At 60.7% G+C, this 13,962-nt stretch overlaps 2 protein-coding genes across 8 annotated transcripts; both read left to right on the plus strand.

The window, feature by feature from the left end:
• Positions 1 to 873: 873 nt before the first annotated feature.
• MINDY1 (MINDY lysine 48 deubiquitinase 1) lies at positions 874 to 6,026 on the plus strand. Of its 5 annotated transcripts, none has more exons than XM_052797069.1 (11): positions 874 to 950; positions 2,380 to 2,487; positions 2,719 to 3,341; positions 3,469 to 3,526; positions 3,630 to 3,694; positions 3,832 to 3,990; positions 4,441 to 4,543; positions 4,636 to 4,778; positions 4,875 to 5,066; positions 5,181 to 5,342; positions 5,518 to 6,025. In XM_052797069.1, exons 3-11 carry the CDS (start codon positions 2,847 to 2,849, stop codon positions 5,596 to 5,598), a joined length of 1,458 nt encoding a protein of 485 aa, XP_052653029.1. In that variant the 5' UTR covers positions 874 to 950; positions 2,380 to 2,487; positions 2,719 to 2,846; the 3' UTR covers positions 5,599 to 6,025. The 5 variants fall into 5 exon arrangements, with proteins under 5 accessions (XP_052653029.1, XP_052653030.1, XP_052653032.1 ...); XM_052797070.1 differs by having other exon boundaries at positions 875 to 950; positions 5,181 to 5,330; positions 5,518 to 6,024; XM_052797072.1 differs by having other exon boundaries at positions 875 to 950; positions 2,719 to 2,819; positions 5,518 to 6,022.
• A 744-nt stretch (positions 6,027 to 6,770) lies between these two features.
• Positions 6,771 to 13,062, plus strand: CERS2 (ceramide synthase 2). 3 transcript variants are annotated; one of them, XM_052797078.1, is made up of 11 exons: positions 6,771 to 6,786; positions 8,832 to 9,005; positions 9,613 to 9,730; positions 9,838 to 9,956; positions 10,142 to 10,199; positions 10,303 to 10,353; positions 10,651 to 10,743; positions 10,948 to 11,076; positions 11,151 to 11,257; positions 11,376 to 11,529; positions 11,845 to 13,062. In XM_052797078.1, exons 2-11 carry the CDS (start codon positions 8,833 to 8,835, stop codon positions 11,971 to 11,973), a joined length of 1,131 nt encoding a protein of 376 aa, XP_052653038.1. In that variant the 5' UTR covers positions 6,771 to 6,786; position 8,832; the 3' UTR covers positions 11,974 to 13,062. The 3 variants fall into 3 exon arrangements, with proteins under 3 accessions (XP_052653038.1, XP_052653035.1, XP_052653037.1); XM_052797075.1 differs by lacking the exon at positions 6,771 to 6,786 and adding an exon at positions 7,233 to 8,672; XM_052797077.1 differs by lacking the exon at positions 6,771 to 6,786 and adding an exon at positions 7,233 to 8,040.
• The last annotated feature ends 900 nt before the right edge of the window (positions 13,063 to 13,962 follow it).

Here is a 13,962-nt window from a genome sequence, read left to right on the forward strand (position 1 = left end):
GTGACCCCGCCCCCCCCCAAATTTATTACACCTCAGGATGGCGTCACCCCATCCTGACTGGTGACCGGCAGAGCCGCCGTGGCTGTCGTGGGTGCCATAAGCCCGTCAGTGGGTGAAATCGGGGGATTGGGGAGGGCACCCATTGCCCCCAACACTCCTCCTCCTGCCCAGCACTAGGCCTCAAAACGGGAAAGAAACCAGAAAATCGGTGGGTTTTGGTGCTGCTGTCGGCCAGGCCTCGCCCAGAGAAGCCAGCGGCTCACCCCGACGCCTCAGTGTGCCGGAGGGAACCGGTGGCAGGTCGGTGTAGCGGCGTTGCAGGCAGCTGCCTTCTCTCTCCACCCCTCCTGCCCATCCTCCTCCTCCTCCTCCTCCTCCTCGCCCGGCAGTAAATCCGCCTTCCCGGCAGAGAGCCGGAGCGTGGGGTTCGGTGGCGGAGAGCAGGCCTCTGCCTGGCCAGGGAAAGAGCGGAGAAAGGAGGAAAAAAGAAGGGAAAAAGGAAAAAAGGAAGGGAAAAGGAGGAAAACGGGAGGGAGAAAGAAGGAAAAAGGAGGAAAAAAGGAGGAATAAAGAAGGGGGAAAGGAGGAAAACAGGAGGGGGAAAGAAGGAAAAAAGAAGGAAAAAGAAGGAATAAAGAGGAATAAAGGAGGAAAGGAGGAAAACCAGGAGGGGAGAAGAAGGAAAAAGGAGGAAAAAAGAAGGAAAAGGGAGTAAAAAGAAGGAATAAAGAAGAATAAAGAAGGGAGAAAGGAGAAGAAAGGAGGAATAAAGAAGGAAAAAGGAGAAAAAAGAGGAAAGGAGGAATAAAGAAGGAAAAACAAGGAGGGAAAAGGAGAAAAAACAAGGAAAAAAGGAGGAATAAAGAAGGAAAAAGGAGGAAGAAGGAAAAGGAGAAAAAAAGGAGGAAAAGGAGGGAGCAGGGAAACAACAGCAGCAAAGCAGCTGCACAGTAAGAGGGGGTCAGGGGGCTGCTGGGGTTGGTGGTGGGGGTCTGGGTGGGTGACTGCCCCCCCCTGCCCTGGCGATGCCGCAGGGCAAGGGTGACCCCGGGGTGGTGGGAGCGACGGTGGCGTTTTGGGTTGTTTTGGGGCGTTTTGGGGGCAGCGGAGGTGGGTTGAGGGGGACCCTGGGGTGACCCCCAGCCCCGCTGCGGGCTCGGCTGCTGATGTTTGGGCTGCCCCTGCTGCTGGGTGGGGAAACTGAGGCCAGGCGGCAACCCGGAGCCCTCGCCGGCCTTGTACCACCCCAGCACCGCCCAGCCAGGGCTGGACTGGCCACCTCCAGCCGGTTTTTCCAGCTCCCGGCACCTTGCCGGACCTCGATCCAGCGTCTGGTGGGGCCAGTGTGGTGGGAGCGGCTGCGGTGGGTTTGGCTTGGCACCGGGCAGTGGGTTGGGGAGGTAGTGCCTGCTTCTCCTCAGTCACACCGCCGGCCTCTTGGTGGTCCTGTTTATAAAAAGAATATTTATTTTATTTATAAAGAATATGTACGTATTTATTATTTAGTTATTAAGACTATTTATTTATCCATCTACTTATCTATCGAAAATATTTATTGTTTACTTAATAATACTACTTATTTATTGACTTACCTATATATCTATTTATCTATCAAGAATATTTGTTTATTTATTTCCATGCTATTTATTTCTAGAGATTATATATTATTTATTTTATTTATTAAGAATATTGATTTATCTATCTGTCTACTTGTCTATCAAAAATACTTGTTTATTTACTATTACTATTTATTTATTTATCTATACATCTATTTCATGAGAATATTTGTTTACTTGTTTATTTACCTCTGCACTCCTTATTAATTAATTAATAAATAATAATAAATAAATAGACAGTTACCACTGGGCATCATCCCTTTCCTTTTCTTTCCCCCAAGACCCCTCTGCTCCAGCCCTAGAAGAGACGGGAACGGCTCGGAGGGCACCGAGCCCCTTGATTTTCTCCTGGACTTTTGTCACCTCCCCAAAAAAAACCCTTTCTCCCCCCAGTTTCCACCCTCCCTGGGTGTTTCCAACACCATTGCCTGCATCCCTCTCAGAACATCCCCACGTCTCTTGGGAATATGGGGGGCTTCAAGAGGGTTACTTATCATGGCCATGAGCACAGCCTGCGCTGGGCGGGAGAAGGATTAGGGGCTAAGGAGATCTCACGGTGAGCCGGCATGCGTGGGTGGCCGTGCCGCGGCCGGGGGACTGCGGAGGGTCCAGGCGGAAAACTGAGTCAAAGCTGGAGCAGCCACGCCTCTGCCTGCATGGAGTGTTTAAAAGCCAAATTTTCCAAATCTCTTGAGTATTTCGAAGCTGAATTTTCCAAATCTCTTGACTATTTAAAAGCTGAATTTTCCAAATCTGTCTGCAGGAGCATCTTCGCTGGGCTGAGTTTGCAGGAAAACCCTGGCGGAATCGCAGGACTCCGACCTCTCCCTCGCGCTGCTTTGGTTCCATTGAACCCCTCAATTCTTCCCAGGTTGGTTCGGGTTTTTTCCTCTTTCTGTGCAAATGGGAGGCCGATAAAATCCGCACGCATCCATGGCATTCAATTTTTTAACGGCAATTTAGAGGCATGAGCAGCCAATGTTTTATTTTTCATTATTTAAATAAATGTAAAGGGATGGGGGAGAAAAAAATCTGAGCTAAACAAGCCATACCTGGTAAACAAATTGGACTAATATATGTATTTTTTCTTGAAATACCCAAGTTTTACCTTCTAAGGGAGAGGTTTGGGATGCGGCTGTTCCTGGACGGACCCAGAGCGTTCCCAGGGGCCTGATCTGGAGCCGCTTGAGGCAGGACGCCACGGTGAGGGTCCTGCTGCCACCTGCTCCAATGGAGCAGCCGCCCGAGCGGGAGGGGACGATCCCGGCCCCTTCCAGCGGTGAAGGGACCCGCCACCTCCCCGAGGAGGCCGTTGGTGGGGAAGAAATGCCAGCTGGCGGCCGGGATAGCCCAGCACTGGATGGGCAAGCCGCCACGCCGTGCGGTGGGGAGGCGGACGTGCCTTCCAGCCCTGGCGTGGGGCAGCCGGGCTGTGCCTCACATCTCCCCTCCGATGAGCATCCGAGGGAAGATGCTTGGGAGAAGCAGCCCGCGGAGGGTGGAGCGTCCCTGCCAGGTGCCCCTGTGCCCAGCCTGGATGCCAGGGCAGTGGGGTTACCGGCTGAGCCCCCCCAAACCCGAACCCCCAGTCGGGAAGCGGAGGCAGATTTTTATTGCGTGAAGTGGATTACCTGGAAAGGCGAGCGGACGCCTGTCATCATGCAGAGCGAGAACGGGCCCTGCCCGCTCCTGGCCATCATGAACATCCTCTTCTTGCAGTGGAAGGCAAGCAGGGTGCTGGGGGTGGGGGGGGGGATTTGGGGGGGCTGGTAAGGGGGGATCGGGCTCTGCTCCCCCTGGATCGCTAGGGGAAGGGGCCAGGGGATGGTCCCCAGCCTCTTGGTGCTTCCAGGTGAAGCTGCCCCCACAGAAGGAGGTGATCACAGCCGAGGAGCTGATGGCACATTTGGGTGAGCTCCCCAGGGAACCCGTCATCCCTGCCCTGCTGCCGGGATGTGCCGCAGTGTGCTGTGGTTAACCAGGTCACCGGGGGCTGACTGCGTTGCCTTGTAGGGGATTGCATCTTGTCCACCCAACCCCGGGAGCCGTCGGAGGGGCTGCAGCTCAACTTCCAGCAGGTGAGGAGTGAGGTCGCCTGTCACCCAGCACAAAAATTGATCCCCCTTCATCTCGGGGAGCACTGGTGGCCTTGGTCTGCAAGACTTGGGGTGCCGAACCCTTCCCCAGCAAGCCCCCCTTGTTTTTCTCCCACCAGAACATCAACGACACCATGACAGTCCTCCCCAAGCTCTCGACAGGGTTGGATGTCAATGTGCGGTTCACGGGTGTCTCGGACTTTGAGTACACGCCCGAGTGCATTGTTTTCGACCTCCTCAACGTCCCACTTTACCACGGCTGGCTGGTGGACCCCCAGGTGAGCTGGCCCCATGGCTGTCCTGCCGCCTGGCTGGTGGCTTGCGTGGGTCCAGGGACACAAGGGAATGATCTGAGGGATGATGAGACACTGGCACAGGTTGCCCAGAGAGAAGCTGTGGATGTCCTGTCATTGGAAGTGTACAAGGTCGGGTTGGACAGGGCTTGGAGCAACCTGATTGAGTGGGAGATGTCGCTGCCCATGGCAGGAGGTTGGACAGGATGATCTTTGAAGGTCGCTTCGAACCCAAACCCTTCCGTGATGGGTCCTTCCCCATGGTGGAAGCTGCCAACGCAACTTCTTGGACGTCCCTGTGGTGGAGCAGTGGTCCAGCTGGTTGGGGAAGGTTCAAACTGAACCATCCTCCTCTTGCCCTGGGCTGCTGCGGGGTGGAAGGGCAGGTCCTCGCAGTCCTGGTGCTCACCCCCCCGGCCCTTCCCCTCCCTGCAGAGCCCAGAGGTGATGCAAGCCGTGGGCAAGCTGAGCTACAACCAACTGGTGGAGAAGATCATCACCTGCAAACAGGCCAGCGACTCCAGCCTGGTGAGCGAAGGTAACCAACAGCCCCCCTGCTGCCTGGCCACCTGCTCCCCAAGGGGGGGGTGTGGACGCCCCGGCCCCACTCCCACCCCACTCTCGCCCCAGGGCTGGTGGCAGAGCAGTTCCTGGAGTCCACGGCCTCCCAATTGACCTACCATGGGCTCTGCGAGCTCACCGCTGCCGTCAGGGAGGGTGAGCTCAGCGTCTTCTTCCGCAACAACCACTTCAGCACCATGATAAAGCACAAGGTGCGGCTCCAGCCCCTTCCCCACCTTCCTTCGAGCTGACAGACACTCCCCCCCGACACTGGCCGGGGCCAACTGTCCCCTCTCCCCTGTCTTCAGGGCCACCTCTACCTGCTGGTGACAGACCAGGGCTTCCTGCAGGAGGAGAAGGTGGTCTGGGAGAGCCTCCACAATGTGGACGGAGACAGCTGCTTCTGCGACACCGATTTTCATCTCAGCCACGCTCCGGGTAAGGAGGGGGCCACCGCGGCCCCCCTGGACCACCGGCTCCAGCAGAGACAAGTGGACCAGGTAGGGGACAACCGATGGTGGCGGGGGACACTTGAGTCCTGTCCCAGCTCTGGGGGATGCTGCAGGGTTTGGGCCTGCTGCGCTGAGCCCCCCCACTCTTTCTTCCCGCCCCAGGATTACATGATCGCCCTGTCCCTGCAGCAGCAGCAGGGACAGGACCCCTCTGTGCTCAGTGACCTGGAGCTCGCTCACCAGCTGCAGCAGGAAGAGTATCATCATCATCATCATCATCAGCAGCAGCAGCAGCAGCAGCGGCAGCAGCAGGTCCCAGTGCAGGTAACCGTGTGCTCCCTCCCGGGACTGCAGCGTGGGGTGCGGGTGCTTCTCACCCCCTCATGCCCCTGCTCCGCCCCACTGGCCACTCCCGGGGAGGGTGGCAATGGCCCCCCTGGGGTGATGGGGGGGTCGCTGCTGGTCCTCCCACTCCCCAGCCCCCTTCTTTTGCCCCCAGGGCCGTGCGCAGCCAGGCGGCCGGCCAGCTGGAGAACAGAGACAGCGGCAGAAGCCGGACTTGGACTGCACCCTCCTATAGCACCCGGGGCCCGGCCCCCCATGGGGGGCACCTGTGGGGGCCCTGCCTCATCCCCGCTGTGCCCCTCCCCCCAGATCCTGGCCAGGCTGGGGCGTGTGGTGGGGCCCCTGCAGCTGGAGCCCCCCGACTCCCCACTCTCGTCTGTCCTCCGGGGAGATCCCACAGGGGTCCCGGGGGGACACGAGTGGGGGACACACACACGCACGAGGGGGTATCCTTCCTTCCTTCCTTCCCCACTGCCGGGACCACCCAAATCTTTCCAGTGGCCTTAACACGTGGGGGGTCACACCCGGGGGAAATCCCACCGGTCCCTGCTCCGAGACGCGGGGGGACACGCGTCTGGGGGGGTGGAACACACCCCCCCGGGAGGGACATGCACCCCTGTGTCTGAAATGTGGCCTTAGCCCTTGGCAAATAAAGGACTTGTCCCCGCGCACACGTGTCCGGCTGCCTGCACCGGTGGGGGCCACCACGACCCACGGACACGCGGGTTTGGGGAGGGTTGGGGTGACGGGACCCTCCGAGGCCCACGGACACTCGGGTTTAGGCCCTGCCCGCCGTGGGGTGAAGCGGCGCGGCCGGCAGGGGGCGCTGCGCACCGGGATCGCCGCCAGCGGGGGGGGGGCGTGTGGGGGCGAGCGGGGTCTATACGGGGTGTATAGGGGTGCATAGGAGATGTATAGAGGTGTTTGGAGGTATATAGAGGTGTATGGGGGTGTATAGAGGTGTATAGGGGGTGTATGGAGGTGTATGGGGGTGTATAGAAGTGTAGAGAGGTGTATAGGAGTTGTATAGGGAGTGAGCACCGGGTGTGCACAGGAGCATCTATAGGGGCATATCGGCGGAGGTTAGGGATGAGCGTAGGGCGTGCCCATGGCTAGGTGTAGGGGCTGTATCGCGGGTATGGGGATGAGCACAGGGAGCGCCTGGGGGGCATAGAGAGGCTGCGTGGGGTGGGTCCGTCCGTCTCTCTCCCCTCCGCCCCCGCCGATCCCCGTCCCGGCGATGGATTGCTCACGCCTGGCTCCCCGCCCCGCCCCTCGGCGGGCCCCGCACCCCTCCGGGCCCTCGGCGTTGGCGGTGACGTCACTCCCGCCCGCTGCCTGGCGCGGGGCGCGCGGGGCGGGGGGGTGCGCGAGCGGCAGCGCGAGGCGGCGGCGGCGGCACCGGCGGCGGCACCGGCGGCGCGTGAGTGGGGCCGGGGGACCGGGGGCGGTGAGGGGGGGGCGGTGAGGGGGGGGCCGGGGTCTCCGGTCTCCGCCGGGCACGGCCCCTCACCGGGAGGGCCGGGCCGGGCCGGGCCGCGGGGTGGGGGCTGGTTCCCGGTTCCTCACACAGACTCACCCCGACTCACCCCGTCTCCGCAACCCCCTCCGGGCCTCCCCATTGTGGCGGGTCCGGGCCTGGTGCGGGGCGGGCGGGGCAGGGCCCGCTGGGAGGCCCTGCGGCGGCGGAGGGGGAGGAGGTGTCCGCCCCGGAGCCCGGCGGGGTCCCCCCGGTGTTTCCCGGCCGCCCCCTCGGGCGGCTCCGTGCCTCGACCCCCCGCCCCCCCGCCGCCCAGGGCCCGGCGCCCCCCCCCCCCGGGTTCCTCCAGCCGGGCGGGGCGGGCCGGGGCTGGAGGGAGGCGGTGACCCCCCGCCCGGCCCGCTGGGAGGCCCGGGCTCCGTCCCCACCGGGGCTGGGGTGCGGCCCCCCGCTGGGCGGGCCCCTGCCTCCCCCGGGTCTCTCCAGGCGGTGGTGACTCGGGACTCTCCCAACTGGGGAGGACACGACACCCCAAGAGCCCCCGGTGCACAGTCCTGGCTGGGATTCGGTGCCCAGTGATGCTCCCGGCCCCGGTTTTTCCATCCATAACCTAAAAATTTTAGGATTTTCTCACTTTGTAGCAGGATCTCTCCTAAAATCCCCTCGGGGGGGTCCCGGCTGATGTTACCAGGCCCCCACCCCGGCTCGGCAGCACCCGGTTCCAGCTCCTCTCCCTCCCTGGCACATCAGCAGGGCCCCGGTGTCCCGGTTTCCCTGGGGGAGAAGATGCCGCCACCCTGACCCGGGCCTCACCCTGAGTCCTCCCACGCGCCGCTGACCTGCCCTGCCTGCTCTGCCCGTTACCTGCCCGCCTTCTGTTTGCGGCACGGCCATCCCGTCCCGGTTAAGCGGGAATCGGGGCACGCTCCTGCCTTGGCTTGCGAAACCAGCCCCGGCGGTTCCTCTTTCCACTCTCCGCTGGAGCGAAGCTGGCTTGTCCTTTGCCTAAATCTCTGCTCTGCATTGGGGATTTGCCTCCCAGGGGACGGGGACCCCCCACCGCCCCCGCCCCCCATCCCAGCCCCTTGGAGCCCGGGCTCAGCTCCCCACGGTGGGAAGGGGAAAACCGGCTTGTGCCCAATGCCAGGAGGTGCCAACGTGGAAGGGAAGGAAGAGCTGGGATGCGCTGACCCCACGGTGGGGGCGGCTTCCCCGCACAGCAACGGTGACGGTGACAGCGCTGGGCTGCTTCTCCCTCCCTGTGCCCGCCTTGGTGCCCGTCGGGAGCCTTTTTAAGGCACAAAGGTGCTCATTGTGCCGCTGGCAAATCCCTAATCCTGCACCGCACAGCTGCCTTGGTCTGGTTGACCAGCCAAGGGGTGGCAGTGGGCTCTGTGCCTCGGTTTACCCCCGCTGGTGTTGGGCTGTGTGCCCGGGATCAGCCCTGGGTTGCGGACACAGTGCTCAGGAGAGAAACCATGTCAGGGGGCTTCCCCCCCCTCCTCTTTATCCCGCCGCGATCCCGGGGTTGTGCCCGTCCCCGGCTGATGCCATGCCGTGCGATGCTGTCAGGGAACCAGGGTGGGGAAGTCCCGGAGACTGGGAACCCGGTTCCTCCCTCCCACCAGTGCCAAGGATCCATCCTGCCAGTTGGAAGCGAAAGCCAGCCTCGGTTAATCATCACCCGCTGACCTCTCCGCTGCAGGGAGCAAAGTCCCTCTCTGCCGGAGCTGAGCACCTGGCTGCTCCGTGCGGCACAAGGGGGATTTCACCAGTCTGCAGACCCTCCCCAGCGGGTGGCTGGGCTGGGGGCTCCGCCGGGAGCTGAGGTGGGGCTTGGGGCGCCGGGTCCAGCCGGGGCATTGCAGACTGTGCCAGTGGCACTGGCCAGAGGGAGACGTGACCAGCTGCGAGCAGGGACCCCTCCCCGATCCTCGCTGGCCACAGCCCCTTCCTCACCACCGCCCTCTGTTTTCCTTCCCCCCCAGCATGTTTCAGACCTTGTACAGCTATTTTTGGTGGGAACGGCTCTGGCTCCCAGCAAACCTTACCTGGGCCGACCTGGAGGACCGGGATGGACGAGTCTATGCCAAAGCCTCCGATCTCTACATCACCCTCCCCTTGGCCTTCCTCTTCCTTGTCATCCGGCACCTCTTTGAGACGTGAGTTCCTTCCCTGGCATGGGGCGGGACCCTGATCCAGCTCTCCCTGCGCCTCGGGGGCTGTGCATGGGGCTGGGGACACGCTGTGATGAACCCCTGGATGTGTTACCCTGTACTCAGCCCGGCTGGGGGGGGGGTGTGGCTGTGGCACCCCAGGGGTCCACCCCCCACCCCAGACCACATTTAGGGCTGGGGACCTGCCCCCGGCAGCCCCACACAAACCCGGCTTTGTGCATCCTCCACCTCCCTTATCACAGCACGGTTGGCCACTGGCCCCAGCGTTTAAGGAGCAATTTGTTGGGCAAACAATGGCGAGTCAAGGCCAGGAACAGACGGGGCTTTGTTGGGACAGCGGGAGAAGGGGAGGCACCCTTCGCTGGGGTGGATACGGCCCTGCCGCTTTGTGGGGGGCCGGTCCCCCAACCCTGGGGTGACAGAGGGACCTGGGGGAAGTCCCCCATGGTAAAACCCACCTTGGAGAAGCGGCAGCAGGGTGGGGAAACTGAGGCACCAAGTGGCTGTGGGTCCCTGGGTGGCTTCGATGGGGCCATATCAGCCAGGTGACGCAGAAATGGGGACATTTTCTGTCCCTCCACTCCTTCCCCAGGTACGTGGCCACTCCACTGGCTGGGCTACTGAACGTCAAGGAGAAGATCAGGTTAAAAGCCACCCCCAATGCCGTGCTGGAGAAATTTTACGCTGCCACCACCAAACACCCCAAGCAGGTGAGGGGAGGGGCGTACCCAAAAGGGGCTCATTGTGGCTGGGTGGGGGGGCAAGTGGCAGAGCCAGGGCCCTGTGGCACGGTGGTGACATCCCTGTCGTCCCCCAGGCCGACGTGGAGATGCTTTCGAAGAAGAGCGGCTGCACAGTGCGGCAGGTGGAGCGCTGGTTTCGTCGCCGCCGCAACCAAGACCGGCCCAGCCTGCTCAAGAAGTTCAGGGAGGCCAGGTGGGACCCCTGCACCTGGTGTCACCGTCACCCTGCAGGCCATGTCCCTGCAGTGGATGGGGCTGTGGGGGCATCCGCTTGGCTGGGAGCTGCCCTGGGAGGGGGGAATATGGGGCTGGTGGGTCCATCCTTCTCCCTCCCTCACCCCGGTGCCCATCTGAGGACTGTCTGCTTCCTTTTTCCAGTTGGCGATTCACGTTTTACCTTATTGCTTTCATTGCTGGCATGGCTGTCATAGTGGATGTAAGTATTGGCCTCTCCCGCCCCTGGCGCATGCCTGGTCCTGTTGACTCCCCCAGCCCTCTCTAACACCTCTCTGTCTCTCTTTCCTCCCTGCATCCCACAGAAACCCTGGTTCTATGACCTCCGGGAGGTGTGGAAGGGATACCCCATCCAGGTGAGCACCTGATCCTGTCCCAGCCACCATCCGACAGCCCTTCCTACCCCCGGGAGCTGCCTGGGCGATCAGAGATGGGAACTGGAGGCCCCGGGGGTGTGGGAGGGTCTCTCCAGGGTGGCACAGTGTCTCTGGCACCCGTGTGGGTTTGGCTGATGCACGGAGAAGGGGTTTGCATGCCCTGAGGTGCAGAAGGGTCCCCAGGACACCCGTGGGTCTGGCTGGCGCCCATGGAAGGGGATCAAACCCGCCCAGGGCACGTGGAGCTTCCCCCCCAACCTGTCTCTTGGGTTTCAGAGCATGCTGCCCTCCCAGTACTGGTACTACATGATTGAGCTCTCCTTCTACTGGTCCCTGCTCTTCAGCATCGCCTCTGATGTCAAGCGCAAGGTGGGCTGTGACGGTGGGACTCTCTGGGGACAGGGATGGCAGACACGGGGACAGTTTTCTTCACCCTCGTGGTGGGCATTAGGGACTGGCAGGCTGGGAGGACCTGGGGCCACAGAGGGGATCTTGGAGGCGAGAGGGATGGCGGGGGGCTGGGGGTCGGAGCCGGGCTGCTGTAACCCCCAGCTCCCCCTTTCCTGGGCGCAGGACTTCAAAGAGCAAATCATCCACCATGTTGCCACCATCATTCTCATCAGCTTCTCCTGGTTCGCCAACTACATCCGTGCAGGGACGCTCATCATGGCCCTGCATGACTCGTCGGACTATCTGCTGGAGGTACGTCCCTTTCCGCACCACCACAGCCACGTCCCGCATTCCCTCCCTGACTCACCCCCTCTCTGCCCTCACAGTCCGCCAAGATGTTTAACTACGCCGGCTGGAGAAACACCTGCAACAACATCTTCATTGTCTTCGCTGCCGTCTTCATTGTCACCCGCCTGATCATCCTGCCCTTTTGGTGAGTGCCGGTCGCCGGTGAACGGGTGGGGAAACTGTGGCACAGGTTGGGGAGACCCACTGGGGGTGGGGGTGGGGGTGCCGGTCCCTGCCCGTAACAGAGCTGCTTCTCCCGGCAGGATCATGCACTGCACAGTGGTTTATCCGCTGGATCTCTACCCTGCCTTCTTCGGCTACTACTTTTTCAACTTCATGATGGTGGTGCTGCAGTCGCTGCACATCTTCTGGGCCTACCTCATCATCCGCATGGCCCAGAAGTTCATAACTGGAAAGGCAAGAGGGGGCCTGGGGATGGCTCAGGGCTCCCAATCCTACAGGGTGACGCTGGTGCGGGGTGAAGGGGCTGTATCCGGACCTGGCCGATGCGGCTTGGGGTGGATGGAGGGTGCGGGTCTGCCCCAGGAGCAAGGTGGAGGGTTTGCAGGGGAGATCCCCAAACCATGAAGCCAGACTGCACTTGGCTCCCCGAGTCCTGGAGAGTCCTTGGCGGGGAGGAGACCTTAGTGGTTGCGATGGGGGAAACTGAGGCACAGCAGGAAAATGGGGTGCCACTGACCAAGCCCCCTGGCTTTCCCTCTCCCGCCATAGGTGGTGGAGGACGAGAGGAGTGACCGTGAAGAGACGGACAACTCGGAGGAGGAGGAGGAGGCAGCGAAGAACGGTCCCCTCTCCAACGGCCACCCTGTCCTCAACAACAACCACCGCAAAACCGACTGAGTGCCCTCGCCCTGTCTCTGCGCTGGCAGGGGCAGCCAGGGGCCCCGCTGGAGGCCAAACCCGTGAGATGACAAATCCCACCAATGCCACCCTCACGTAGCGCCAAGGTCCCCGTTCCCTCCATCCTCTCCCCTCCCTGGTCCAGCGGAGCAAACCGGGACCCCGGAGAGTCCGTCCCAGCCCCCTCCGTCACCTCCTCCGGAGAGGAGCCACGGCTCTGGGGGTGGCAACGGTTGCTGCTTCTCCACCTCATGCTCACTGTTGGTGCCCTTTCTGCCTTTCACCTGCTGCCTTAATCCACCGCGGTGCCCTGGGACAGGCAGAGCGAGGATGGCTCCCGCCAGCATCCCTCTGGGACGGCTCATTCCCCTCCTCACAGCCCCCTCTGATCCGCTGTGGCTGGAGAGCTTGGCTCTAGCCCCTCGCCAGGCTCCAGCCCTGTGTTATTCCCCCCTGTTCCCGACCATCCCTTTGCCAGAGGGGAGCGTGTCCTGCAGTGGCCTCTTCAAACACCGGGAAAAAGCCTTTTCCCCGACCCCGGTCTGGCTTCACTGCCGGCACCAAGTGAGGGAGGGCAGTGGAAAAGCTGAAAAGCTGGCGCAGTCCCTGCTCTGCCGCCCTCGGGAGGGCTGGGAGGGAGGAGCGGATGAAGTCCTGGGTGTTTTAGTGGCTGAATGATGAGATGACACTATGGAAGTACTCGGGGAAGGAAGCTGCGGGGTTTAGTCACTACTAGTGTCTCACGGAGAAGTTTAATCCCCTCATTTCTCTTCTGTAAATGGGTTTCAAGTCTCTCCCTCTCTGTGGCCTCTCCCGGTCCCTTCCCCAGCTGTAACAGGACAAATTTGCATCTGATTTTTTTTGTTTGTTTCTATTTATTTGGAAGACAGAAAGAGCCGGGCTTGGCTCTGCCTCCTGCATCCACCCGGGATGCAGTGAGTCGTCCCAGGGCGGAGGGGTGGGGGAAAAGGACCATTAACCAATGTCAGACCAAAATGTGTTTTGTTGTTTTTGTTTTTTAAAAAAAAATAAAAGGTTAAATATATTAAAAGTTTAAAAAAACTAATAAACTTCGGTATAAAAAATAAAGGGCTTGGGCATTGTCTGTGGCTGGCACAGTGGCCCTAGCCCTGGCGGGGGTTTGGGGGGCACTGGGCCTTTAGTTTTCATTTGGGCAGTGCTAAAAAGGTGGCCAAATTGGAGAATTTTGATAACTCCCCCCCCCCCCCCCCCGAAAGCTCTCCATGTCTTCAAAAACCAGCCTGGAGTGTGGGCTTCAGCCGCCTGAGGAGCCCTGGCCCCACTGCCAGAGGAGCAGCCACCCTCCTTGCCCAGCTAGGATGACAAAGCTGCTATTCAGGTGGATGCTGAGGTTGGAACTGGAGCATGCAGAGGCCCTAGAAAAGTTTTTAAGGGGAAAAAAAAGGTTGTTTAGCATGATTAAAAAAAAGCCTCCCTTGTGTGAGTGCTGTTGCATGGTTGGTTCGGGTGCCTGAGGGATGGGGGTGTGTGGTGGCTGGATCCTGCTTTTTGCTGCTCCAGCTCTCCCCCAGACTGGCATTTTGCATTTCAGCTGGTGGGTGAGGGGAGATTTGATTCCAATTTGTAAAAAAAAAATCTGCCTCTTTTAGCCCCTGTTCACAGGGGTTTAGTGAAGTTTATGAGCCCTGCCACCAAAAAAGCCAAACCCCAACGCTTGAATTTGTGCGTTACTGCCGGGGGGTGGGGGGGTGGGAAGAGCAAGTTTTACTTGTAGTGTCGCTGCTCGGTTTGTGCCGCCGGTCGGTTTGTGTTGTGTCCGGCAGCCAGACCAGGCAGCAGCTCCACCCTCCCTGGCTGCCTGCAGCAGCTCTGCCCTTCCCTGCCCCCATCCGCAGGTGCCCAAATCAAGTTTGGTTTGATTGAGTCAAGTTCAAGGCTGTCTCAACTGCCATTCAGTGCCATATTTTAAGCCAAACTCTGTATTTTGAGCCTACGGTTAGATCCTAG

The sequence above is a fragment of the Harpia harpyja genome, chromosome 9 (genome assembly GCF_026419915.1).
Source record: "Harpia harpyja isolate bHarHar1 chromosome 9, bHarHar1 primary haplotype, whole genome shotgun sequence".
NCBI classification, from domain to species: Eukaryota; Metazoa; Chordata; class Aves; order Accipitriformes; family Accipitridae; genus Harpia; species Harpia harpyja.

Excerpts from the sequence above, each read along its gene's own strand:
- MINDY1 (XM_052797069.1), top strand. The coding sequence starts at position 2,847 with ATGGAGCAGCCGCCCGAGCGGGAGGGGACGATCCCGGCCCCTTCCAGC. Across the intron at positions 3,342-3,468 it reads TCCTCTTCTTGCAGTGGAAG|GTGAAGCTGCCCCCACAGAA; the intron begins GCAAGCAGGGTG and ends TGGTGCTTCCAG. Across the intron at positions 3,991-4,440 it reads GCTGGCTGGTGGACCCCCAG|AGCCCAGAGGTGATGCAAGC; the intron begins GTGAGCTGGCCC and ends CCCTCCCTGCAG.
- CERS2 (XM_052797078.1), top strand. The coding sequence starts at position 8,833 with ATGTTTCAGACCTTGTACAGCTATTTTTGGTGGGAACGGCTCTGGCTC. Across the intron at positions 11,258-11,375 it reads CTGATCATCCTGCCCTTTTG|GATCATGCACTGCACAGTGG; the intron begins GTGAGTGCCGGT and ends TTCTCCCGGCAG. Across the intron at positions 11,530-11,844 it reads AGAAGTTCATAACTGGAAAG|GTGGTGGAGGACGAGAGGAG; the intron begins GCAAGAGGGGGC and ends CTCCCGCCATAG.